Source organism: Orbicella faveolata, unplaced genomic scaffold (genome assembly GCF_042242905.1).
Source record: "Orbicella faveolata isolate gen_17 unplaced genomic scaffold, um_ofav_v1 contig_34, whole genome shotgun sequence".
NCBI lineage: Eukaryota > Metazoa > Cnidaria > Anthozoa > Scleractinia > Merulinidae > Orbicella > Orbicella faveolata.
In genome coordinates, this window is record NW_028301563.1 from 3,694,651 (window position 1) to 3,722,500 (window position 27,850).

The following is a 27,850-nucleotide window of genomic DNA, read 5'->3' on the forward strand; positions in this document are numbered from 1 at the left end:
TTTTTTTTTTTTCATTTTTGCCAAACAGATCGTCCACTTCTAATTTTGGAAAGAATATTAAACGTTAAGTTGCGTTTGCGATCTGAATATGACCTATGAAGTAGTTTTATTTTGATGTCCTGAACAAGAACAAGAACAAGCCAAATGAATCCACAGTGACAGCCCCCAAAGAAGATGTCATTATTTTATTACCTTATATAGGTTTCCATAGCAATCATATTACTAAGCGTCTAAGATCTTGTGTAAATCGTTCCTACACTTTTGTTGATGTCAAAGTTATCTTTCAAAACACCTGGCGCACCAAATCCTTCTTCCCATACAAGGACCGTCTCAACCGATCACAATTTTCCAAAGTCATTTATAAAGCTAGTTGCTGGAACTGCAATTATTTTTACAGTGGGAAAACGAAAGGAAGACTTCACGACCGGAAAACGGAACATTTCAAGGTCCTTTCGAAACGTGATCACTCTTCTGCTGTTGCTGATCACGTTAAAACAACTGGTCACAGCATCAAATGGGACCATTTTGACATTTTGTCGTCCGGCAAAACTGACTACCATTGTAAGGTTAAGGAGACCTTGTTTATTTAGGAGTTGCAGGCAACATTGAATGTCAATGTCAGTAGTGAAAAGCAACGACATTTTAAGACGAGTAGCACTGGGGACGAGAATGCGTTCTTCCCCACTGATTTCCGACCAAAAGAAAAAAGGCTCGCAGTCTAAACCCCCCTCCCCCTCAAAAAAAAAATTAATGGCCCGTCCCTTAGTTGGGGAGGGACGAAGTAAAACCTTCATCCCTTTAATTTTTGTCGGTTTCTTGTCCTTGGATGGTTTTCACATTCCGCTCATATTTTGTCTAAATAGTTTAACATCTACTCCGTTTCCTGGTTTTCTTGGAACCCAGCCAGGAAACCAGCCAATGATCGTATTTCTTAGAAACATGCTGATGCAGACGTGGCAAAGTCTTACCGCTGGGGAAGATTACTAATCCTTTTACAAATTTGGAACATTTGGGACATTTATGACGATTCCATACGCCAGCTGGTTAGGTGGAAATTTTGGTTGATCCGGAGGAAAGAGCAGTAGAACAATGCCACAAAGAAACGAGTCAGTCTGAGTTAATGATTAATGGCAGGTGAAACTCTTCACGTCGCAATTTGATATCGGAAAATTTTCGAAAACGCACGTGCTAGCCGAGTCTACTTGCTTCAAATGGACCTCGCAGTGATTCCTCGGTGAGTAAAGGTAAATGTTTTGGTGAGAAGCTGCTTTAGTTGTACTGTTGTATTACAGATATTTTAAATAAGTAAAAATATGGCGACCGATCTCTGGAGCTATTATTGTAGCCTCAGATATAAACAACTATCAGATGTAAACAACCAACTGCCTTTGAAGCTCCTTATTAGTTAGCCCTAATGATATTCCAGATTTTGGCTGTCGTGCCGAACAGAACTTTGTAAAATCGTTTCTTCTACGTTAAACAAAAGTTTTTTAATTGCCTTTATTCAAGCTTACAGTTCCAGCTCTGTGTACTGTGTTAACGAAAGCAATGTTTATGTCGTTTCTTATATTCATCCTCAGTCCCTACTTTATAGTAGTGCAGTGTTTGATTGTTTATACATTACAGACGGGCACACTTCATAGATCACTTCTAGCATTTGTTCAGTATTGTGTATAAGCTTGCTTATTAGAGTCTATTAGACCAATTTGGATATTTCAGCCTCAAAAACACAACAGACCTCAGCACGAGGCTCTAGGGAATAAACTCCACAAACTCTGTAGTTATTCCCCAGAGCCTCGTGCTGAGGTCTGTTGTTTTAGGCAGAATTTTAATATATCGAAATTGGTCTAATAGAGTGTGAGGGCTATGATGGTGGTGCCTTTGTTAGAGAAGACAAGGCACCAGTGTTGGCTATGATTGAGCTATGACTGGCTGATGGTATATTTGATGACTCATACAGTCGAACCTCCACAACGGCCACCTCTTTACCAAGGCCACTTTTTTGTTTTGGCATGCAGTCCATATATTCTCTCTTATTTTAACCTCTCCACAATGGAGGAGGCACAGTGGCCTCATTGGTTTATATACATGTAGTACGCTCGCTTCTGGATCAAGCGCTCCAGGTTCAAGCCTTGGTGGGGGATACACTTCACTCTCATAGCACATCTTTCCACCCAGGTGTATAAATGGGTACTGGTGAATTTAATGCGGCAGGTAACCCTGCAATCAGGACTAGCATCCCCGTCAGAGAGGAGTAGAAATACTTCTAGTTGCTTTATGGTACTGGAACCGGAGATAAGCCCCAGCCTGATGGGCCACTTGGCTTATATGCAGAGTTTACCTACCTTACAATGGCCATCACTTCACCTCTTCACCAGTTGCTTAGCTGATCTCTTTTTTGGTTTGGTTTATGTTTTATTGATATATTTTGACTGTGTTACATATTTACATGCTGAAATAAGCATTATTAATATTAAAGAAAATATGTTACACACCCTAAAAAACAGGTGTCTCATTGTAACCCTTCCTCCCTATAACAACCATCTATCAACAATGACCACTTTCCTCTGTCCCCAAAGTGGCTGCTGTGGAGAGGGTTCAACTGTATCTTAAACTTCAGGCCAGGATTTTTTAACATTGTTATATAGGGCAAATAAATTTAAGGCCACAAGTGTCACTATTTAGTATTCCTGTGACTTGCAGCCAACTAGCATTTACCATATTTTACTCATGGTTTACTTTGGAAATCAGGACCTATTTAATCACAGGTCATATCCATCATCCAAATACTGAGAGGTGATAGGAGTTCATTAAGTCCACAGGGAGTACTCCCTTATATGGGCTATATTAAAGTATGTGAAACCCCAAGGGTATTGTGTTTTGTTTCTGACTGAACTCTTCTAAGCTAAGTTCCAAAAGAAAGCGTCCTTTAGGTAACAAGGTGGCCGTATCAAAACAGCAGTTTTAAGGTGGGGCAGAAACTTGGTCTTAATAAGACTAGCTTTGTTCTAAAGGACAGACAAAGAAAAATCGTTAATTAATTAATCAGTGATTTTTTTCCTGATTTATTTGTCCTTGAAGGTTGTGAACATGGCTGGTTTTCAATACCACAGGTCAGATAATCTCCTAAATGATGCTTTTGGTTGCCTTGCAAAAGGGTTTTATTGGGAAGCCATTGACGGTTTTCAAGAGCTGATCTCTCGGATAGAATTTAAGTTGAAAATTGTTGAAGGTGATCAGTATAATGAAACTTTGTGCGTCCTTGGCAAACTCCGCAGAGGACTAGCAGAAGCATTGTGGCACATCAACAGACCTCAACATGCCTTAAAACTAATACAACTCTGCATATCTGACAACTGCCATGAATTCTCTGAGGTAAGTGACATTACTCAATTGTCACTAGTAGTAGCAGATCTAGGGCATTAAGGCCAGGGAAGCCTCACTGAATGGAAACTGCAAGCCGTCTCTTTTTCACTCCAAATTAAAATTTTGGGACAAGAATACAAAAACCTGAGCAAGAGTGTGTGACATACTACTACTCATGAGTAACACTGGTGTCGAAGACAAGTATATCCCACTCCCTCAGTCAGTTTTTGCCCTCTAATCTCAGTGGATTTCAGAGCAAAAGAGAGTCTGTTCATTAAGTTTACAGTACACCATTCTTTTTTGTTGTACATTGAGGTGGTTTAAGTGTAAAGGATTGGAAATCTGTTCTGCGTTCATATCCCACCTATTTAACAGCAAGAAAGTGCCCATCCTGAGTTTGGAATCCTCCTTTAAGATTCCCTTTTTGAGCGCATTTGGAAGGTAGGTAAAATCTGCATATGAGCCAAGTGGCCCATCAGGCCGAAGCTTACCTGGTTTCTGTAGCATGAAGCAACTAAGAGTATTTCTAATCTCCTCTGGATGGGGTGCTAGTCCATCCCAGAGTTACCCCCAGCATTAAGAGAGTTAGCCCCAGCATCAGGCGTGGCTCAAGCTTTTTTTGACCCCTGAAAGATACCACTTAAACGGAATAGATTCCATTACCAGCTGCTGTTCAGGAAGGGAACCTGCACTATTAGACCTGACTAGACAGAGCTGTGCAAATCAAGCCTAAAATTGGAAAAAGAGTGTGTCTTATTTTTTAGCGAGTGCACCCAAAATATATGTTGGCAGCTTACACTAGTGGCTTTTCATCAGGAACACCCTAAGTGAGATTTGATTAACCCTGAGTGAGACAACAAGCAGTCCCGACCTTTCTGTGTGGGAGTCCCCCTTGGGACTGTAGCAGGTGATCAATGAGCTGATATAGAATTCACAGGACATGCAAGCATCCTATCAGAAATGTCATGCCAGGTTGATTACTATCTTGATAATTTATTCCTGTTTGTGTAGGAAAATGTGTGTCACTGGACATCACTTGCGGATAAGTGGGACAGATTATGTGGAGATAAACATAACACAATCATTGGTTATGAAATCGCCGGCCACTTTATTCCACCACATGATGTACTCAACAGAAGTTACCACTTGTCAATTATGTTGGCATCGTGCGTTAAGGCTGGACAAACCTTCCAAAAGAAAGCCGCTGAACTTTTAATTGTAGCATTTGAAATGAAAGTTTGTGAATCACAGGCAAGTATTACTTTGAATGAATGAATGTAATTTGAAACCATCCTGCCAAGGTTTAATGGTAGAACCTTATGTAATATTTACAGTGAATTAAGGGGAGGAAAAAGATTGCTCAAAATAGCAGTCGTAATCCTTATGAAATAACTGGAAAACGTAAATGGTGGATATCAAAATGTATAAATAGGCAATGAATATGATGGAATGTAATTGTTTATTATTGGTATAATAGAGCGAAAGGACAACACAACAACAATGTCATTCTGCCCCACCCCCCTCCCCACCCCCCTCCCCACCCCATTATGAGACCTAGCGCATAAAAGGTTAACCCCCACACTGCCATGTTTCTGCAACAGATTCACACCCCTCCGCCCAATTATATACTCCTAGAGGAACAGAGACACTCAGTGAGTGTCTTGCTCTGCAGCACAACACAGTCACCCCAGTCAGTGCTCTAACTTGGGGTGCTTGATACAGTGTCTGCTATCACATCTTCCATAAGCTTAGTGGCACCATCATTTTGCTCAGCAAAAAGTTATTTTTGTTTTGTTTGTATAAAACAACTAACAGAGTCTTACAATTTTTCCTCAGGAGATAGTGAACATTTGGATGGATTGTGGAAAAAAGCTTATGTCATTTAAAGCTTTTGCAAAGATGTCTATCGAGTGCTTCACTCTAGCTCAAACGTTTTTACCGGGCAATGACAGTAGTAAATTGAAGGCCAACATCAGTTATTCTAGAGCCACAGCCATCTTGACTGCCAGTGAATCAACTCAGTTAGCTCAAGCAATCAAAGATGCTAACACTTATGTTGAGCTCTGCCCCACGTCTGTCAAGGTGAGAAAAGTGAAACAAATTAATATTATTATATATTTTCATTTAAGAAGTGCTTAGTACATCTGCATGTAACCTGATAATGCCCAGTTATGTAAATTATGAATTGTATGACAATCACTATTGAAGGACTTGAAGACTAGAAAAGACTTAAAGCTTAAATGAAAATATTATATCAATTTGTCTGCTAGATTTGAAGTTGCATAAGACCTTAGTTTACCGTACCCAAATTTGCTATTAGCCAATGAGAAGCCGTGTCTACTGTCCAGATATCCTGTAAGATCAAGTCACTGACCTGATTTGGCGACACTGTCATGGTCACTTGGTCGAATTTGGATACAATAAATACCAATCATACCTTTTTTGTACGCTTCGGTAGCATGTCAGGCTCATTTGGTCTCGCCATGGGTATTTTGACGAGACGTAGTCGAACCAAAATACGAATCATTGCTCGACCAAAGAAACTCGCTTGATGTGCCGCTGAAGCGTACCAAAAACATACCCTGATTAGGTATAAAAAACTTCTTTATTACCAGGGCTACAAGCTGTTATGGAAATGTTGTCTCCGGGCCCATCAATATGTTGACGCATTAGCAGCATTTAAAAACGCACAGGAAATCTTGACAGATAAACAAGAGGACCAATATAAGGAGTTTGTCCAGTTTTTCACATCAGCAATATCACAGAAAGGTAAGGTGTCCATTGGTTCATTTTTTCAACTTTCTGGTTGAAAGACGACCCTTTGATTAAAATATCTGTGACCCTCCTACCTGGCAGTGCTTGTGCCACCATAGAATTTACTTTCGCTCAACTGGAGGCCCTGTTAACGTGTAAATGCTGTCTTAATTTGCTGCCGTCATATTCTAACCAAAACAAAATAAAACGTTGCAATGTTGACCAAAATATGTTCAGAAATTATAACTTTCCGGTTGATACCCTGATGTCCTCGAAGTTCGTCAAAAATACTCCGCTACGCGTCTTATTTTTAACTCTCTTCTCGATGTTTGGAATTGTGGTAAAACACAGTCTCTCTTGTTTGATATGTGACATATTTAGTATTCTTTTCTTGTACAGCTTTTGAAATCTTCAAAGCTGGATGCCCTGTCCCCAAATGTTTCGTACAGATGTTAATCAGCGAGTCTGTAGCCAAGCAAGCCGTTCAGAATCTGTCCGTGCTCTTCTGTGACGGTTGGGCGGCAGAATGCGATGCTTCTTGTGTTCCACTAGACTTGGTGTTGGCATCTGAAGTGATAAACCGCGAGAAACTAGTAAGAATTCTCCTGCAACAAAACGCGCATGCGAAGGGTCTCCCAAAAAGCAGTAAGTCGCCGCTGTCAGTGTGCCTAGAGATGGACAAGTTGGACTTGGCAGTGATTCTTCTACAGCATGGAGCTGACGAGAGTGATTTGGTGCAGCGAGGCGGAGAGAATCCCTTTCATGCTTCACTCCGAATTGGCCTCAAAAAAGGTGAGAAGTGACATCCTTCAACGAATTAATGGAGATTGTGATTCATAGTTTTCAGAAGCGAAATTCATAATTAAGAATAAGATGTTAACTAACTTAATGAATATATCCTTTGTCACATCCTTTGATAACTTCCTGTTCAAGAACTCCAGCGCAAATCAAATTGGTGGGTGCTTTCCATTATGCCAAAGATTCCGCTAATTTCGGTTGGAATTCAAATGGAAAGGTCCGTTTCGGTTTTTTCCGACCGGAATATTCGGGATCACCTCTGAAGGTGGTCCACTTATTTCGGTCAGAATATTCCGATCGAAATTCGCTGTTCCATTTTTGACAAACCGGCTCTTCGCTCTGATTAGGGAATTCGGAAAAGGAACTAAAAATAGCAAGGGCAATTCCTATTGGTTGGCTCAGTTTAATGAGAAAATGTCGTTCCATTTTCCTCGGGTATTCCCACTGATCTCTGACCGGTCGGTTTGGCATAATGCAAAGCACCGCGTGTCTGCGTAGCATTCGTTTATTAGGTGCTTCTCCGAGGACGTGAGAGGCAGGCTAAAGTTTGGATTGTTGGAGGGGGGAGGGGGTGGGAGATGAAGCAAAAAACCCGGAAAAGGTAGATGGAGGGGGAATCAAATTCTAACAAATGAGAGCGGCTAAGTTGACAAGGCAACATTTTGTCTTGTGTTTACGCCATCCCACAATTCTTAGGAACATGGAACAGCAAACGTCACCGGTAAGCATGAACTGACAAATTGGATATGGTATCAATATCAATAATAATCAATCTTTCTTTGTACTCACTCTTGCTAAAGAAACCATTACAATTTCAATGAAAGTATTAAAACTAGAGCATAATGATGACAACATTTTCGTGTTTTTATACTCTTGTACAGGAAACTTTGGGATCTTTCAGTTCTTCCTCGACAGCAAAAGATACCCAATCGATTTGCAGGACAAGGATGGGAACACTCTTCTACATTTCCTATGTCGGGGAAAGATAGATTCAAAGAAGCAGGAAGCCATGATCATTCTTCTCAAAGCAGGAGCAAATCCATCAATCACTAACAACCAAATGAAAACACCCATCGACATTGTTTCTAATTTAAGGTGAATATGATATAGATTCTTCCGAAATTGTGGAATTCTTTGAGGTAACCGGCCAGCCGTTCTTATTTTTTCGTGGCAGTGGGAAAAGATGAGAACGCCTGATCGCAGGTTAGGAATAAAGGTAGTATTTAATGGTGTTAATTGAAGTGAAAACCAACGTTCATGAATCAGAGGCTATGTAATTAAACCTAAGTCCGCAATATGTACTTTTGACTTTGCAATATCATTTTGATTTCTAGCCATAGGTAGGAAAGGGAATGGCTAAGAAGCACGGAAAACATCAAAGAAACAAACAAGCAGTCTAAGATTTATGTTGGAAGGTCCATGACCGTACACATCTTTCGGTTTTATGCTCATAGACTATGCATGAATTTCATAATCGCAATGCTACTATTGTTTAGTTGTATGAGCACACGTAACCACCTTTTGTATATTGCCAGGTTTTGTGCAGGGTCAACCTCCAAAATAGCCAACAAAAACATACTGCAATAAATTTTGTCAGGTGTCATAACCATTCCCTCTATGACTTATAGTCTAGCAGGGAGAACTGATAAGCGAATTCAACATGAACGAAAAGACTGCCTTAATGTAGTAACACTGACATTCTTTTCACTCAAAGAGAATAAAACACTTCAGTCTTATCACACTACCATCTTTTCCCTTCAATTTCTCAGGGATAACAGAAGAAACCTACTAAGCTCGGCGGAGGAAAGCTATAACAATGCGAAATCATGTGATCAGGACACTGCAAAGCAAGAAATTAAAACCAAATTGGACACGGAGGCCCACGGAGATAAGACTCCACCAGAACAATCAAAGACCACTCCTTCCTCAAGCAGCAGTGAAAGCCCTTCACCTTCAAAATCAGCTAATTCAAGAAAAGAGCCTTTGTCCGTTGTCTCTGAACGTATCCGGTCACTCATAAAGAAGTTAGATGTCCGTGCTTGGTTTAAGAAGACGGCTTCACATGAAAAAACAAGAAAAGCGTCCGTGAAAACAGAAAAACCTGATCTTCATCATGATCGAAAGCAAAATGATGTGGTGGAGGAGGCTAGTGGGATAGCTCAAGAAAATGAAGAAAATGCAGGTCATAGCAACGAAGACAACGTTGCTGCTATTTCTGTTACGTCATGGGTATGCGTCGAAGGAGCTTTTGAGGGTTTGCCGTGGGAAGTGGAGTGCACCGCAGAAGTGTGGAAAGTTTTACATGATAAGCGCTTAGAGCCGTGGAAGAAAAAACGGTTTGTAGAGAAGGTGAGAAGTCTTGCTCAAGGCCGGAACAACTGGACAGTGCATCTCTGTAAAAGACTCGAAGGTCTGCCAAAGAGCCGTGGCATGCTTCTTTATGAAACAAGATTGACAGACGCTGCAAGAATCATCTGGGAATGTGCAGTTGCCTTTTCTCCCCGTTATTCGGACGAAGATACTGAAAGTAAGACTACCATCTACTCGGAAATTATCCGAATATGGGATATCGTGTTTGATCATGACAAAGTCCAGCACTCGATAGAAAATATAGTTACCTCGTTCACCCGTGGCCAGGGCTGTATTCTCAAGAAAGAGTTGAGGGGACTTCCAAGGGTTGATGCTTCTGAAAACCAAGGTCCAAATCTCTATGTCAAGCAGACTCAAACCAGTGTACCTACTTTTTCGTCAGCATCTGAGGTACAGGAAGACGAAACGGTTACCGATGAAGCAAACGATGACCAAGTGACTTTCTTTCCTCCTGCGAGCTATCACGACAACGAGTATCAAGTTCTGAAGTTCTACCACCTTTCCACAGCCATGATTCAGACAATACTGAAACAACAGTCATGCAGTGTAGAGATCGACTTTCCATTTCGAGTGACAGAAGAGGAGCATGACATCATCAATTTTGAACCCTCTCCCCGGAGCTCCATCATTTTGATTGGGCGGAGTGGCACTGGAAAGACGACATGTATCCTTTATCGCCTGTGGAAAGATTTCATCAACTACTGGAGGAATGCTGTAGACAGTGGACCATTGCTTTCCAAAAGGATAGTGTTTCTTCCCAAAGACAACTCGGATTCTGAATCATCGAGCTTTGAGGTAGGAGACTTTGCTTGCGGGAAAAGCCAGCAATCGGATGAAACACAGAGTAGTGCTGAAAGCGGAAGAACGCAAGGCGATGACTGTGAGGCAGCAACCAGTTGTCCTGCGGATCCACCTACATCAGTCGAAACAGGTTCTGAATCTGAGGAATCCCTGGAGCACCTCCACCAGTTGTTTGTAACCAAAAACGGTGTCCTCTGCCAAGAAATTCAAAAGAATTTTAACGCCTTGAGCCAAGGGTGCTCATTTATTAAGCATGCAAGTAAACAAGACAAAGCCCCCTTGAAGCTGCAGGAAGTTGACGACTCTGCCACAGGCTGGCCACTTTTTTTAAATGCACGTGACCTGTATGTTATCTTAGATTCTTCTCTGCCTGAACCTTACTTCTTTCCCCGCAACGAAGATGGAAGCCTGGAGACCAGGGTACAAGACTGGGGTGAAGAGGACAATCAGTTGTCCACTATTCCTATCATCGAAGACGACGACGATGCAGAAGACGAAGACGCTGAAGATGACACAGATGAGGAGGACGAAGATCAAACCACAGAAGGTGACGTCTCAACTTGTGAACAGAGGCGATCAATGGTCTTTGTGAGCTACTCTACTTTTGAAAACCTGTTGTGGTCTAAAATGTGTAAGAAGAAGAAACGTGTCGACTTTCATCCCTCTTTGGTCTGGATGGAGATACGGTCTTTTATAAAGGGCTCATACGAAGCTTTGCACACAAAGAACGGTCACCTCAGCCTGGGAAGTTATCAAAAGATTGGTCAAAAGAGGGCACCCAACTTCACAGCTGACAGAGAAGCAATTTACAAACTGTTTGTATCTTACGAGCGGGTCAAGAGGTCTTCCAACATGTTTGATGAAAACGATCTCGTGTTCCATTTGTACCACCGATTGAGGCAATGCAGAGTCCCTGACTGGTCAATTCACAATTTGTACGTGGACGAAACTCAAGACTTCACTCAGGCAGAGTTGGTGCTGCTCATACGCTGTTGCCGTGATCCTAATGGCGTCTTCCTCACAGGTGACACAGCACAGAGCGTCATGCGAGGCATCTCATTCAGATTTGAAGATCTTCGTTCCCTCTTCTTCTACTTGAAGGAGAGCTACAAGGCTGTAGGATTACAAGCAGAAGTCTTGGTTCCACAGATAATGCCCCTGATATACAACTACCGATCACACAGTGGAATTCTTAATTTGGCTTCCAGTGTTGTTAGCTTACTGCAGGAATATTTCCCAGAGTCGTTTGACAAGTTGGCTAAAGATCAAGGTCAGTTGGATGGCCCCAAGCCGGTGCTCCTTGGGTCCTGCAGTCAATCGGATCTAGCGATAATTCTTCGCGGAAATAAGAGGAAGACAACCACCATTGAGTTTGGCGCCCATCAAGTCATCCTTGTCGCATCAAACGAAGCGAGAGAAAGGCTTCCCGAGGAGCTCAGCCACGCTCTGGTGTTGACCATCTACGAGGCGAAAGGATTGGAGTTTGATGACGTCCTTGTGTACAACTTCTTCAAAGATTCACAGGTGAGGTGCTGCCGAGATGGGCATCACTAGTGGTGCTCTCGTTTCCAAGCTTGAAATAGTCATTCCTAGTATAAAATTGTCAATCACATTTTTCAATGCTAGATCTAAGAATTTGATGGGACATTAAGACATATATATTGATGCGACCGTCGACAACATATTGGTATTTTAAGGCAACTTTATACATTGATCAAACTGGAAATTGAAAGGCTTAGTAATTTAATTACATTTTAAATCCCTTGCGGGACATCTGTTGGAGCAGTAAGCACTACGGCAAAGAACTTAAGATACATAATCCTAACATGCACTTGTTTACTTTGACGACGACTAAAAGAACTGGAACCTGTAATAAAGGGCACTAACTCGACTCATTGAACGTTAGACTACACCATTGAATTAGTTGTAAATGCAGCTCTTATTGATAAGAAACGAATCGTGATTGTATACTTGAACTTATTCCTTGCTAGGCTCATACTGAATGGAGGATTGTTACACAGTATCTCTTGGAAGTGTTAGATTGTGAGAGTGTCGACAAAGCTAAAGTTAAGTCGCGTCCATTGAGTTTCAATCCTGACAAGCACAAGATCCTAAACTCTGAATTGAAACAGCTTTACACAGCTGTGACTCGAGCCCGTGCAAAGGTTTGGTTCTTTGACGAAAATGAAGAAAATCGTCGGCCAGTGTTTGAGTACTTTGAGCAGCTCGGCTTGGCAGATGTGGTCACACTACAAGCGGGAACCGAGAAAAGCTCCGATGGTGCACGGTCTTTGGAAAATATGTTCTCCAAGGAGTCTTCTGTGGAGGAATGGGAAAAGCAAGGGACTTTCTTCTACAGCAAGAAGCTCTGGAAAGTTGCAGAAAAGTGCTTCACGATTTCTGGTAATGTAGAAATGAGCCAAAGGTGTAAAGCGTACGTACAAGCCGACCATGCTCGAAGTCTTCACACTGAACCACGACGATTGAAGGATGAATTTCTCCGAGCAGCCGATCAGTTTCTGCAGTGCAACATGATTCAAGAAGCTAGGGTCTGCCTCTTTAATGCTCGGGAACGTACCTTGTACGCAAGCCTTCTTCAGAAACTCGGGGAGGTAAACGTCGAGCAGTTCTCTTGTTGTGATTAATCGAAGTCGATATCTAGAATGAAGGATGGGTAATTGTATATAACTATACGGTGAAGATGCGAAAATGTTCAAGATTTAGGGTTAGGGTTACACACGCCGTTTTAATCTTACGTTTTCATGTAATAGTACTAGTTTTTGCTATTGTAGCCAACATACGTCTTTCTCTTTTATTAGTTTGCTGCTCTTTCACTTAATTCGGCGACTGAAAGTTATAATCTATTGTCCAAATATACGCGTTCGCTAATTAAGTTTTTTCACCTAAGTTTCCTGATGAAATTAGTAGTATATAACAAGCACGTGCTATATTGTTGTATTGGAATGCATCGATATTGATCGAATTAATCAGTTCAGTAATGACATCTCTGTTTTTATAGGACAAGACTGCTGCAAGGTGGTTTGAAAGAGGGGGTAAAGTTTTAGAAGCAAGTCAGTGCCTGGAGAAACTTGGAGACTACGAAGAGGCTGTTGAGATCCTTGTTCGTGGAAATCTATACCACAAGGCCATTGATGTCGTGAAGCAGTTTAACAGACTGCCACAAGTCAATCGACAACAGACCCTTGCACCAAGGAGAACTCTTCAAGAATTGTACTTGGCCTCCGCCGAACTCCATTCCAAAGCGGGTAACCTGAAAGAAATGAAGAATTCACTCCAGTTTATTCACTCTGTGGAAGTAAGAGTCGAGTTTTTGAAAAAGCGTAACTTGGTCGACGACGCTGCAAGGGAGTTACTGAAGGAGGGAAGAGGAGTTGAGGCTGCGAAGATAATGAAAGAAAACGGATCATTTCTTGTTGCGGCTGAATACGCTCAAAGTTCTGGTGACTCGAGTCTTGCAGCTGATTGTATTTCCGCTTATGTTCGTAGCTCACCAGATAAATCAAGGGAGGAGCGAATTGAACGGCTAGAAGAAGCTAAGAAGCTCTACAAGGATGCAGACCGGATGAACAGTTTTGGTGAAGTTCTTTTACAGCAAGCCAGACTGTCTGGGGATCGTAGGAAAGTGGAGGAGGCTGTGAAGATTTTCCGCAAATTCCAAAACACCTGTGGCGAGCTTGAATGTGTTGAACTGCTGTGGAACCTCGCAGACGATGAACTCGGTGTTCCTGGCGCGGACACGTGGATTACAGTCAAAATGGTGGAATCCGTTCTGCAACTGATTGAAACACTGAATGGGACTAATCTGGACGTAATGACACAGAAACAAATCGAGCGATGCGAGGAACACTTTGGACTTTACATGGAAGGAGATCCATCAAAGAGAGTTGTTAGACGCAAAGAAGGTGATCGTTTCCTTTCCATTACCCAAGGAATACAGAAGCGTCCTGTTCCCGGCACCAAATGGGAGGTGGATCTCTATGAAGCTCGTGAACGTATCGCTGAAGTCCTCTTTCACAGAGTCGCCAAACTAATCCAACAGGTTCGCGGGTTTCTGGACAACACGTTTGTCACAAACGAGACTTGTGAACAATTTTTGGTCGGCCTTCCTTGCAAAGTTGAGAGTTGCCAGTACCGACACAAACTTCCATCTCAGGATAGCAACGATCAACGTTTCAGAGCAATTTTGGATGAAATCTGGCTTGACGCTCAAGCTAACGATTTTCACAGAACGGCGAAGAAATTTGGCAACCAGAATGCTAGGATATTCCAGAGGCAATTAGGAAGCTTCGACGACCTGTTTCCATCGGATACCTCTGCATCATGCAGAAAACTTCTAGCATTCTTTTTTCCTGCAAATGGCCAATCATCCAGTGTTCGCTTGCAATCTTGCATCCGTCATTTGCGAGATGAGAAGCGTGAATTTCACAAGAGACGCCTATTTAAGTTTGCCGAAATGTTGTGGAATAAGAGTATGACCAGGGACGAAATCCTTTCAAGTGCCGATTCATTTCTCGCTGTTTCACAGATTCTTCAGCTAATCGGATCACCATCGAAAATCAAGAAGTGGATCAGTGGTGCAGTGGAGACATTTAGAAAAAACTGCGGCATCCACACCAAAAAACCGGTTATTCCAAAATCTGTGGGTATTGCTGTAGAACAAGGGGGAACACAGCTCACCTTGTTTTCCCAGTGGTGGGAAGATTCCAAGATTTATATGCATGTTGATGGCGACATTCTTAAGGCTGGACACAATGCTGTTCGCCGCTTTCTAACGATGACAGCAAACCCAGGAAAACAACTTCCTTTCCCGTCACCTAGAAACTGTCTTGACATCCTCGAATACGTTGCTTGTGCCCACCTAGCTCTGTTCGCTCGTCTGCAACAGTCTCGGAAGTCTCGCTATCGCGTTTGTCTTCCTGCTAGTTACTCGTCGGTGATCTCATTTTGGAGCACACTCAACTACACCACTAGAGAGCATATTGGAATTCAACAGGCAGCTTTGAAGCACCAAAGTCATCCATTCACCATTCGTGAAGTAGAGAAGTTTCTGCGCGATTTGGTGTCACTTATGCTGGGAGGATATTCGTCGCATTTCAACTTGTTAAAGGGAGTCTTAAACAATTCTTGCATTGAATCTGGCGAGACAGAGCGTGCTGTAATTTTCATCCTCACCCTTCTCTGTAACTGCGGTCAGTCAGTTCCACCTGACTGCGAGGGCAGGCTCCTTCAAAACCTAGCGAACACTGAGTTGTCCAGTGATGCCATTCTTCCAGAAAGGATTGAAAGATGTCTAAAGCGGGTTAGGCAGGCCAAAGGAATTCACGACATTGTTATCATTCTTCAGGATCTGCTGCAAGAAAGACAAGAGATTCTATCCAATGTTCATTGGGAAAACGTCCACCAGCGACTTTGGTGGGACAAAGTGAACCCCAGGAACTATCCTACTACCTTCTACACTGATGTGTTGGAGAAAGTGGCCCAGAAAACGGACGATCTTCCAACTGAAGAAGTGTTGAAGTCAGGAGATGTGGAAGATAGTTTGACGGCCGAGTTTGGCGCACAGTTAGAGGAAGAGCAGCCCAGCGGGGACGTGGATCACACCAGAAATGAAAGGCTCGAGGCCATAGAAAGAGAGGAGGCCCTTCAAACAGAGTCCTGGGAAGAAGAGATTACAGCGGAAGAAGCGAGAGCAGATGAATTTCCCTCTGAACAGGAAGTCATCGAAGATCCCGTCGATATCTACTTCAGACCCTTTAGAGTTGATCAATCTGGTTGTGGTATTTGCAACGTGAGTTTTGGCCCAGACCAAAGTGAAAACTCTCAACACTCGTTAGAAAGCGAGAGGAGGCAATTCGAGGACAACGATGCTGGTGCCAGTGGCTTTGTAGAACAGTCAAACGAAATGAGTCCTCACCTCTTCTGGAGCCGCGCTCGTCACCTTGCGAAGGATGGTCCTCATTGGAAGAAAGTGGACCATTTTGAGGCCTATAAGAAGCTATTCCGAGAAGAGCTCCTTCCATACCAAGGTACGCTAAACAATCTACTTATCGAGGCTGGCAATCTTCTGAGAATGGCGGAGCATCAAGGGAAGTCTTTGACTCTGTTAAGTACCAAGGTGGATGAAGTCAACAGAGCTGCTTATACCATTACTGAAGTAACTGCCAGAATTCAACAAGAGCGTAATTGGGCAGATTTGGAATCGTTCAAGAAAGCCATCATGTCCTTAAGAGAGGCCATGAAAACTTGTGCAGACGAAATTCAACTAACAAGCTCTCGAGAATCAGGTTAGTGCGAAGTCGCTGTAGGGTGTTCTTATATATAGCCTGCAGAACAGGCGGATTAGCCAGGCAGAGAGCGAAACGCGGCTGTTCTGCAGGCTAGTTCTTATATGGCAACTTCTTTGACGCCTTCTCACTTTCTTTACCATTAATTGACACGTACTTGGGCCTAACTAGAATTTGGTTCGTAGGCTATGTATTGGTTGAAAGGTCTTTGCAAATTATTTGGCAAGTTTCTGCACGGGGTTAAAATCAGTGGCGTACAAACTGTGATAATTTTGTAGAGTTCAACGGTGTAATGATTCAACAACGAAAAATCTCAACACAAAACAGATGGGCAAAAATATGCTTATTTTTAAATTTTACATTAGTTGATTAAAGTTTATGCTTTTCACAAGTTCGAACGAGTCAGGTCACTTGATTTACTGCCCGTGTGTCCTGCTCGATTAGGTAGTTTGTTTGTTTGTTTTCGAGAGATCCGTGGAGGCGCGGTGGCCTCATGGTTATTGCGCTCGACTCCGGTCGAGCGGTCCGGGTTCGAGCCCTGGCCGGGGACATTGTGTTGTGTTCTTGGGCAAGACACTTTACTCTCACAGTGACCCTCTCCACCCGGCTGTATAAATGGGTACCGCCGAATTTAATGCTGGGGGTAACCCTGCGATGGACTAGCATCTCATTCAGGGGGGATTAGAAATATTCCTGGTAGCTTCATACTACAGAAACCAGGATAAGCATTGGCCTGATGGGCCGCTTGGCTTGTGTGCAGACTTAACCTTTTACCTTTTTCGACAGATCCAAGCAGTAGTCAATCGTCCACTGGAGCCCAATCATTTTTTGGGGACTTGGAAAATGAAGGAGATATCAAAGATGGTGAATGCGCTCACGTCCCAGGATTAAAAAAGAAGAAATGGATATGAGGACTAGAATTCAACTTGTGCCTTGAAGAAATAACAACTGAGCGAAACCTGATATTTTGCACAGTTTGTTGCAGATTCGATTGAAGGGTTCGTGAACGTTATTGTTAATCTTCGTGTTTAGGCAGTTTAGCTTAGAATCTCTGGCACAGTTCCAGTGCGATTTCTCAAACCGGGCCACTTGGAAAAGAGTTAACCTATCAGAACGTTACTACCGAACAAAGGATACCAATCTTTTTCTCAAATAAAACAATAGCATTGAAAAATACGAACAATAGTCATAACAATATTTTAAACCCAACAAAGTGCGAAGTGTTGCGAACCTCTCAGGAAACTTAGCCATTTCAGTTTGATTGGTTAGTTTCGATCCTAAATTTTGCTCGCTTTTCAACGGTTTCATTCTAGTTTTCGTAAAATGAGTTTGCTAGCTAAATTTTTCGAGCGAGATGTATAAATATGATAATTCGCCGTCAAGGACTGAATCTCTTAGAGTGTATATAACGCAGAGGAGTTGATAGTGTATATGTTTTCACGTCAAACAGACCGTTACTTGCCGTCTCGAGAAGCTACCAGTCCATTGTGCTCAGTTTACGTTTTGATTGGTTGGTTTTCTTCTAAGTGCACCGGTTCGAGTAGTCGCATTGTAAAGCTATTAATAGAAACGAGCTGGCGAAGTCATCGGAACTGCACTTCACTTCATAAGTAACAATATTAACTGGTGTTCAAACTTAGAAAAACTGAATCAATTAGTTTTCACTAAGAAACGTTGCTTAAAGTCGATTCTTGTTCTTACAGTACAAACATCGAAATGTATATTTTAATCTTTCGCAATAATGTTATTCTATTTTCATTTATTATCTGGACTTGGTGTGAATAGTTTAACTGCCTTGTCGTGTTAGTAATTATAAATGCAGCTATCTATACTTACTACCGCACCCTTCATGGTTTGTAAACAGCTTGATGTTACGCGCTGTTGTTTTGTTAAAGAAATGAAAAACGTTCATTCTCCGGAACATCGTGGCATAGCTAATTGTACACGATTGTGGATAGTATTGTGAGGAGAGAAAATCAGATAATATAGTATGTTTTAGATATTTGCTTTCGCTATCGGAAAATCAGATTGAAATCCAACGTAGATAGATTAGTTTTAGTTCGTTTTGCTTTTCTAAGTTAGAGGTTACTATTCCAGTTCATTAGCCGTAACAAACACCTGCTGTTTTGTGTAAGATCATAACTGTAGTTAGAATTGAACTGTAATTTCTACCTGCAATAGTCTTTTGTTAAACTGTTATCTACCTGTATTGTTTTTGAAAGTTATTAATCTTGTAAATGAATTCCGTTAACTAATCGAGCCATCTGAAATGTATGACATAACGTTTAGTTATGACTGTTTAGTAGCCTTAAGTGATCGCTTCGAATTATGTTTCGGCTTAAATAATCCTGCGTTGTAAAATATTCTTTGATTACGTTCTGAGTACGTTAGTGGATTAAACTCTACTGTTGGACCCAAGTAACTGCGTCTTCTCTGTCTTCGCGTTGGATTGTTTTGCTGTAACAGATCCCGAAACCTAGGCCTCTAGGAGTCTGACAAACTCCGCTGCAAGCGTGTTTCCCTCTGGATCGTTTTAACAAGGATAACACTGACTTAAGCGGCCCAAAAGCCTGTTATCACAGTATTTACTGTTCGGTTGCAAATCCAAATTAACTCCGTGCTCGTGGCTTCAAAACGCCCACCACCGATTTTAAATTTTTCTCCACTGTGTTTACGCAACCCTTTCTAATGAGGTTAACTACAATAACCGTGAAACGCCAATTCTCCACACTGGTTGTCATTAATTTATTTTAATTTTAGTTCTGAGAATTTGGTACTTCATCAAGACCGGCGATCAGACAAACACATATTATGTGATTCTTTCAATCTATAGAACGACAAAAATTACGCCATGTTCTCAATATGTGAATATCACATATTCTAACATTTACATAAAATAATTTCAATTTATATATTTTAACTGTCACATGATATGTGAATATATATAAACCCCATCAAGACTATTTCTTGCTTAGGTTGTTAGCATTACTACACTAGTCTCATGATGCAAGACACTGACAATCGTTTAGTAGTCATGGAAACAGCATCTTATCTAATATATATAAACCACGGAAAGGGGTAGAAAAGAAAGTAACTGAAAATAAAAGAGAGCACCTCTGCATCGGAGGTCAACAGAACCGACACTAACTGTATGTGCCGTCCCCGCTAATAACCCAGACACAAGTGTTTGGGGGATGTATTAAAGAAAAAAGAGAACAAAGAAAAAGGGACTCCCGGTCCTTTTTGTATTTATTAGGAGAAAAAAGAGGAAAATGATTTTTTGTGCGTGTTGTCAGCGCATGATTTCTCCAACACTGGCGCATGTCCCAGGTTCCATGTGGCATATTTCCACACCCAGCGTGATACAAGTGCCAAAACTTCATCACATATTTCAGTGTAGAAACTACTGCTTCTTTTTTTAACGTCAAAGAGTAACTCCAAATGATGAAAAGTTCTACGCGAATGTTCTTTTAAATTGAAATGTTGGCCCCACGAAGGTTTTTCATACCATTTTGACTATATTGAGCTTTTCAAACACACTTTAGTGTATATTGATAGTATTGACCCTAAATTCTTCTTTAGGGGAAATAATTTAGCCTGGAATGTCAATATTATATTATATTACTTGTCACGACATTTATACGGCTAATGAGAGTATCTGGAATTGAGAAGAAGATGTTCCTTGTCAATTACTAGACCTTTTCGTAGTTTGGTTCGAGGTTTCCGGCATTTTAGGATCAAGGCTAATCTCTGAATACTTATTACACAAAAAGGTAAGCGCTGGCTTTGTTTGACTGTCATGACAAGCCTCTAATCGGTTGACTTATAGGGTACGTACGTAAGCAAACTGAATCCATATTCACTTTCACCGTCCTTCAAATCTCTTTCTTTTCCGAGTGTTTACGATAGATAGATCGCGTATTAAGTCGAGCATTGTTAAGGATATGTTTTCTTGCGTGTAAAGCCATGATGGATTCATTGATCAGGAGAAAAGCATCTAAATATATTATCCCAAGAGCGCGTATGACCTTCCGGCATTTATATCGATTAAAAAAATTTCACAAAGGCTGTCATTAAAATATAAACGGCACTTTCTATCAAAATACGGGATTTGTGCGGTTTTGACTGTTAACCGTTCATATTTGTCTGTGATTGTGGTTTCGCGCACCGTGACCTGTGAGCAGAAGATATCCGTGAGTTATCATCACAGTGACATGACTGTTATTGCAAATCACGTAGCGTATTCAGAGACAAAATGGAACGGCATCAGTGGACTATTCAATCGTCTGACCTTTGGTCTAACACTGCCATGGAGTTTCTTACCGCAAGGTATATTCTTGCCGACTGAAATGCGTCATGTAAAATGCGCAAAGAAACACTCCATATTAACTGACGTAGATCTCTGTAAAAACTAACGCCACTGCATTTGTCGCATATCATATGCGCAGTCTTCTAAGCTGGTGTGATAAACGAGTTATAATATGGTTTTATTCTGGAAATAAAGCGGATTAAGCTTAAACCGCAGAAAACGACTGCTATATATAACAAAAAGCCGTTCTCTTGTAACATATCGCTGATTTTCGCGCGTTTCCGGTGCGATAATTCAAAAAGCGCATTTAGCGCCATCGGATTTATATCGTTTTTTGGTATTATTTCTCCACTTTTTTACAATGTTGTCGAATATATAATGTATGTCGTGCTATATTTCCAATAATTGTTTTGTTCTTATTCCTGCTTTTATTTTTTTTCGTCTCCTAATTATTATTATCTTTATTATTTTGATGACAGAATTATCAACGTTCATTTCCACTGTCACATAGCCACTTTCTGTTATCTGTGCAATATCAAAGAAGCTAATTACGGTACACAACCAAATTAGGTTTTTTCCTGTATAGTTCAATGCTAAATTGCTTTTCGTACATAACAATCGCTAATTTAATTGTTAGCCAAAATATAGCCATTGTAATGGATATCACACCTTCTGATTGTTTGAAATCATAATACGAATGACTGAGTGGAGTGCACTACACAAGCGAGCGGTCAAACTCAGTTTTTTGTTCAGGCGTTTTCTGCGCTCAAAAGTAAATATGCTGTCAGTCTTTGAGCTCCAGGTACAGCTTCGTTCCCAATTTTTGTTGGATTGCATTCCTCTCAGCCGAGCAGCTATCAATTCTTAACTATATCTGTAATCTACTTCCCTATCGGCAAAAAATGCTGATTTGAATTTTGCTACGTCAAATCTGCTTAGGAATATATGCTTTATTTTTTACCTTTCGAAAAAGCGGGAAAAGTTACTACTCCAGGCAAATGGCCGATTCCTTGTTTAAAGTACAGTGTGTGTTCATGTTATGATTGTACAAGTGTCGTGATATCAGAGTTACACAGCGGTAGCTTGCGTCCGACATCGAAACGAACAAGCGAAATGGCTTCCCTAAGCGGGGTTTTTCTGTCAAAACAAACTAAAAGCTCATTCTACTGAGAGAGAATTCACGCTGACTTGAATTGTTTGTTGGGTTATCCGATTGGTGGCTTTTCGTTTCATCCATGTTATCTTTCGGGGCAGAGCCCGTGCTTTGTTGTCATACTTGCGGGAAGTTTATTGGAGTTCGTGATCTTACATGCAACAAGCGCAATAGATTGTCGATGCTTTGCTAGAGAGACGCCCCTTAATCTACGGTAGGTAATAATGGCTGCATGGCAGGAATTTAAAAATGCTCGCCGAGGTTGTGGTCAATGTGTATTGAACATGAGTTGAATTTTTAATCAGCTTTCACTTTTTCATTAAAAATGATCTTTGATCTTGCTCTTGACACAAAATAGCATTCGGGCTAAAAGAATGGCATTGTTAGCTTGTAATAAACTTAAAATGACAGATTTATTAACAAACTGTATAGTTACTCTAGATCTAAGTGTAGTTTGCATGCCACCGGGCAGATTCACGCAATAATGAGCTTTAACTGATCTGCGACACACGTGCTCACAGTATTAAAGGAGTTAGGCCAAATCCTGTTATATTACCGCTGGATTATCTCTTGGAATATTTTGTTTCAAAGCGAGTTGTAAAGCCTCTTTACAACTTCCCGTAATCTAATTAGGAATTGTCGTTTTAAAAGTCAAGTAGTGAGTGATGTTAGAAGCACATGTCTCCATGCATCTCCTAGCTCGTTCTAGTCGGGTGAGTTAGTTTATACTGACAAACAATAAACTTTCGCTTGTGCCTGATCACTCGCTCTATTCTTATGACCTGTAGTCTTGAATCTGAAGTAATGTCGCTGGAGGAATTAGCATGTTGATCACTCATACAGTAGTTCCCGGGCGTTTCACGGGTCCTCTCTCTGACAGTGGCGGTTCTGAATAGACTTGGGTAGGGAGGTGAAGAGCCCTGGAGTGAAGGCAGGCTTACTCCCTGCAGTATACTATTTTGACGCAGACTTCCACTGTTTCATCCAAAAGCCTTCCTGAAGAATGAACTATCATGAGTAATTGTGAGTTTAATACGCAATAGCTCTCGTTTTGGAGTCTCCCAGGTTTGCGGCTGACCTCTGTTTAGTCCCTTGTTATTTGCAGAGATAAATAGGGAAAATATACCCGCGAACTGGCTAAGTGTCATGCCAAAAGTATTTCTGGGCGACTGAAGCAAAGAGGATCGCTCCAAGTATACATCAATCAGTGAGAAATGTCTCATTAATCATGTCAAATGTAAAGAAGATAATCAGAAATTAATGAAAGATAACCTGTGTACTATGTACACCGTACATCCGCCCGCTCCCCCAAAAAAATCCCCTTAAAAAGAAAAATCCCTCTCCCCGATTTTTTGTAGGGCAGGGGCGGATAAACCCAGGCTATGGAAAGAATGCAGAACATCTATTATTTAGGCACCACACCCCAAGGATGAGATTTTCTGGCAGTTTGAATACACAATGTATTCCAAAGAATAGGAAAGATTTGTACGGAAGAACGCAACTTTTCCCTACGAATTCGAACGGAAGTGTATTTGAAAATTGGTGATTTATTAAAATAAGTTTTGAGCAGCAGTGACTTCTAAATTATTTCTTAACTTACCATCACAAATTAAGTACCCGATCATCTCCGTCTGCGAAATGCTTTGATTAAAACCACACCCTCCCTCCCAATCGGAATAGGAGAAGTAAAGGAAAAACAGTGGAGAGAACTTGGTAGCGATCTTGTGATGCTTTGAATGCTTGAAAGTAGACAGATGTTTTTTTTCGGAAAGAATAAAATACTTTTACTTATCTTAGAATGTTTAGACAAGGACTTTCAGATTCATTTTGCAGTAATAATGTCAATAGTAGTACTAGCTGATATGCACATGCAAACATCGGATGCTTGCGCCCGCAATATCTGAAATCATAACATTGGATTTCCTTTGATCCTCTTCGATACCGGTTGTTTAAGCGCTGTAGGACATTAAGAAATTTGCAAGTTTAAAAGCCACTTTACGAACTCTTTTTGTCTCGCTAAAATTGCTTTATTCGTGGTTTATATGGTTGATTTGTGAATGACATCACCTTGAGCGGCACTCGCGGCGACAGAACGCGGCGAAACCATTGAAAAATGGCGGAGGTAGGTAATTCAATGCTGTTTGGGACTCAGTGTACTCGTCCAAGAGGAGATTAATTATTCTTTAGTCATAAACTATTACTGAGTAAAGGTAACGCTAAATAAACCCTAAACTTGTGATTTCTGTTTTTCTTTCAGAGTTTCCTGAAAACAGGCTGTATTTCGATGCAAATCAACCGAGCAGAACTTCAGAAGGTTCGTGTGAAGCTGTCTCGTGATGCCTTGACAATTCAGAAGGAGGGAAGAGTATCTCCTTCGTCCTCTCCAATCAACCAGCCAGAGGTACGTCAGTAGAGCTTATTTTATACTTTCCTGATACTTCTCTAGAGATGAACCAGACAGTTCTCCTGAATTCGCTTTAAATTTTTCACAACATGATTTCATTCAGCTAAGGTCAAAGTGTGATCTGCCATGCATGCAACGGAGGTCTCATCTGACTCAATTTTAAAATCATTTGTGTCTCAGAGCTGTTCGATTTTTTATTTTCCTTTGCTCTGCATTCATTTTTAATCAAGCAGGAAAAGGGAATGAATAAAGAATTCAGTCACAGGTTTTCCGAGGAGGTGCTGTTTGCCTCATTCAATTTTTGTCGGGTGCGCGCGCGGCCGTGCGGTCTTGTGCGAAAATTTTCTAGAAGGACACACAAACAAGTGATTGTGATTGCTTTCTTTGTATTCCTTTGCTCTTTGTTACAAATTGGTTTATAACCAGCGTGAAATACCCAATTCTTAGACTATTTTTTTCTTCTGCTTGCCTGTCGGGCAAATATATCTTGGCAAATAATTTTGCTTGTTCAAGAAAGCCCTCCAAAGGTCGCATTTTATTGCTCTGGGCTTAACTGATATTGTGAAATAATGAGGGCTGCGTACATCTGATTGTTTGGAACATTATTTTGTTAACTCAAGTCGTGAATATTTGTTTAACATCTCAAATATAACGGCAACAGGTTATAATTCGTTTGCAACCGATGAAATCTGCACATGTATGAAATTTTATTTATTCTTACTGTGGAGATAAAAGCCATTAGCCATGCATGTTCAGTTATTATCTCTCTTTGTCTATCCGCAGAGATGTTTAAAAAAATATTTCGTCACGGAATGTTATTTTTAATAATCCTTGAAGTTGTGTACAGGGTTCATTGTAAACTTAAAGCCAAATATAGCTCATAATAAGCTAATGTGGATGGATGTACAATGAAGTAAGCTGAAGATTTTTTATATTTACAGATATTTAGAAATAATAAATTAACTCATTGTGTCACATTAATGTGACTAGGAGGAATTTTAATTTTCATATCTTAAAGATTAAAATTCTCTACTGTTGTATGTGATTATCATGGGTGAGCGACACTGATCACAAGTTATTCACAATCATGTAAATTAAAAAAATATAGCAGCTGTACAGTGCAAGCAGTCATTTTAAAAGTTTGGCTATCTGAAATTATATTGTTTCTAAATTCACAATATTTCAAGGTGTTACTGAGTGTTCGCTAATCTCTTTCTTAATACTCATGGTGCATTGTATTTTATGGTTGAGTCTTTTAAATGGTCACAGGTGGACCAAGTCATCCACAACCTGTCAATAAAATTGTCGAACAAAATAGCCCTTTGCCATCATGTGACCTACTTTTCAAAAAATTGTGGGCTATATCTTAAAGAATGCCAGAAATGGAAAGAGCTTATTGAAAATATCAAAATGGCCAAGTATGAGGCCCCTGGCTTTAAAGAATGAAGCCTTGGGATTTCATGGTGACGATCATCTGATACCATCAGGGCGGGAAAAAAGTTTGAAATCCACTTGCCCAGTGGGCCAGTAAATTTCAGTTTTCATTTGCCCCCACTTCAATATTACTTGCCGACATGGTGGCCAGTATGGAAATCAGAGGACAAACGCGAACAAAGTATGCTTGGATTCCTAACTAATCCATGCTTTCAACCTAATGGTTGACTAATCTTCCAGTCCTAAGTTTTGAAATTATAGTTTCTGACTGGAATTATCATTTATCAACATTTTCATTCAGACTCGTAAGACTACTGAGGCTAATTTCACTTGTCCGCCCGGCCACTGAACTTCTATTTTCATTTGCCCAAGAGCAAAATTTACTTGCCCTGGGCCATCAGACCTGGGTTTTTTCCTGCCCTGACCATGTGATTGTCGTTACCTATGCTGAAAAACTCACAGGACTCAAAGTTTGTTACCTATTATGATACTGCTGTCACGTTATTAGAAATTAGATATTTTTCAACTTTATGATCAATATTCAATCCCAAGTCTGCCATCTTGTATCCATTATATATGGTGCATTATGTGGTAATGTGCGATGCTATCTGAGACAAATAAAAGAAGGTAGATGAGTGGTTTGAACAGTGTTGAACAGTATTACTTGTCTGTTACCTTCACCTTTCAAAGAAGACGAAATACAAAATGTTTACTCTGTGTAACAGAGAGTTGAATTCTGAGAATGTGCAGTAATCACATAAAAATCTTGTGCGCCATTTTGTGACTTTATTTCTAATTTTTTTTTTGTTTAGATTAGCTGATAAATTTTTATTCCTAAACTCTCTGTTTCATTACTGATCATTACCCAAGATCACTGGATATGGAATTGAAAAACAAAACAAAATGTTTTTCATTAATTGTAATCCTAAGACTGCAAAAAGCTTGCTATTGTATTGTACAACCTTTTACCTTTTTTCCTGTATGTAAATGTATCCTGTTATCGCTTGATTTGTCAGACTTTTGTCTTTCTTTATTTTCTTTCAGAGCACAAATGGCAAACTTGATTCCCCAACATGGAGGAAGTCTCCATCAGGGGTAAGACCTAAAGATGTACAGGACAGTGATATGATCAATATGACCTTCCTTCTGAAGTACCCCTTCCACTTAGTAACAGCACATCATGTGATTAGCAAGTTGTTGTGCAGTTAACAGTGTCTGTAGCTGCCAATAATGTTACTTCTGACTACCATTATGATGTACTCATAGCATTTGAAGTCATGAAATAATTATGTATTTTATAAACTGTGTGAATGAAAATAACAAATTCAAAACAGTGTTCACATTCTGTTTTCCCTTAAAGTTCTGAAGGGGTGTGGCACTTCTATACTCAGTGTTTCAATTGTATGTATAATACTTTGTTTTGGCTCCAAATACTAAGCTGAGTTTGAATTTCTAGAGCACAAGTGATGAAGCTTCATCCCCAACTCAAAAGAAGCCTGCTCCTCCTTCAGGGGTAAGCTGTGTCACTCCATGTCTGTTTTATGTTGTGCTGTCACTGATTTTGACTATGTTTGTAACTGTGGAAATTTTTAAATTATTGAACAAGTCATTTTCCAGTTGCTCTTACCTTTTTTTCTAAACAAGTCTTGGTGCACAACCTTCATATTTGAAATGAGTTTTTCTTGTAGTTCATTGTCTTGCAAATCAAGCTCATTTCCGTATGAAGGGTTGTCACCAGGACTCATTTTGAAACAGCTTAGGTAATAAGCAACTCGGAAATTCTTGTGGATTAATGATAGAAATATATAAAATAAGATATATAGCACCAACCTCTGACTTTGAAAGAGTGCAGACTAAGGTTTAAACTGTTGCTGTCACATCTGTAGAGACAATAAACAAATGAGGTTGGTTCAATTCTCCTGAGTATTTTGTAATCTACCCCATGGAGAAGGGTAAACCAGGAACCACTTAGAATGTGGCACTGGCCAAAACTAGTACTGTCAACTGAGTCACAATAATCAAAGAGACAAATAAAATGGTTAAAATATAACTCTCTGCCATACAAACATTTGTATGCTACTTAGGGTGAGTGTTACATCAACTGTTGATATCTAGAATATTCATCACTAGAAACTTCTTGCTATACAGATTGCTCA

General features: G+C 40.6%; 2 protein-coding genes across 4 annotated transcripts in view; both read left to right on the plus strand.

Annotated features, from left to right (window-relative positions):
• Window positions 1–754: 754 nt before the first annotated feature.
• Window positions 755–18,812, plus strand: LOC110068041 (TPR and ankyrin repeat-containing protein 1-like). Of its 2 annotated transcripts, none has more exons than XM_089270748.1 (11): window positions 755–1,244; window positions 3,082–3,375; window positions 4,378–4,617; window positions 5,203–5,448; window positions 5,982–6,135; window positions 6,520–6,912; window positions 7,800–8,013; window positions 8,688–11,613; window positions 12,081–12,701; window positions 13,109–16,394; window positions 17,181–18,812. In XM_089270748.1, the coding sequence occupies exons 2-11, from the start codon at window positions 3,091–3,093 to the stop codon at window positions 17,303–17,305; spliced, it is 8,490 nt and encodes a 2,829-aa protein (XP_089126874.1). In that variant the 5' UTR covers window positions 755–1,244; window positions 3,082–3,090; the 3' UTR covers window positions 17,306–18,812. The 2 variants fall into 2 exon arrangements, with proteins under 2 accessions (XP_089126874.1, XP_089126873.1); XM_089270747.1 differs by having other exon boundaries at window positions 755–1,234.
• Window positions 18,813–20,021: 1,209 nt separating this feature from the next.
• LOC110068112 (gamma-1-syntrophin-like) overlaps window positions 20,022–27,850 on the plus strand; it is a 24,642-nt gene continuing 16,813 nt past the window's right edge. The window contains exons 1-4 of one of the 2 annotated variants that reach the window (XM_089299077.1): window positions 20,022–20,167; window positions 24,114–24,257; window positions 26,739–26,789; window positions 27,151–27,207. In XM_089299077.1, coding sequence (XP_089155203.1) covers window positions 24,141–24,257; window positions 26,739–26,789; window positions 27,151–27,207 — 225 coding nt within the window. In that variant the 5' untranslated portion in view covers window positions 20,022–20,167; window positions 24,114–24,140. Of the gene's footprint in view, window positions 20,168–23,746; window positions 23,979–24,113; window positions 24,258–26,738; window positions 26,790–27,150; window positions 27,208–27,850 lie in introns of those variants that run through there. The other variant, XM_089299076.1, reaches the window with a different exon arrangement.

Excerpts from the sequence above, each read along its gene's own strand:
- LOC110068041 (XM_089270748.1), top strand. The coding sequence starts at position 3,091 with ATGGCTGGTTTTCAATACCACAGGTCAGATAATCTCCTAAATGATGCT. Across the intron at positions 6,136-6,519 it reads ATCAGCAATATCACAGAAAG|CTTTTGAAATCTTCAAAGCT; the intron begins GTAAGGTGTCCA and ends TTTCTTGTACAG. Across the intron at positions 8,014-8,687 it reads GACATTGTTTCTAATTTAAG|GGATAACAGAAGAAACCTAC; the intron begins GTGAATATGATA and ends TCAATTTCTCAG.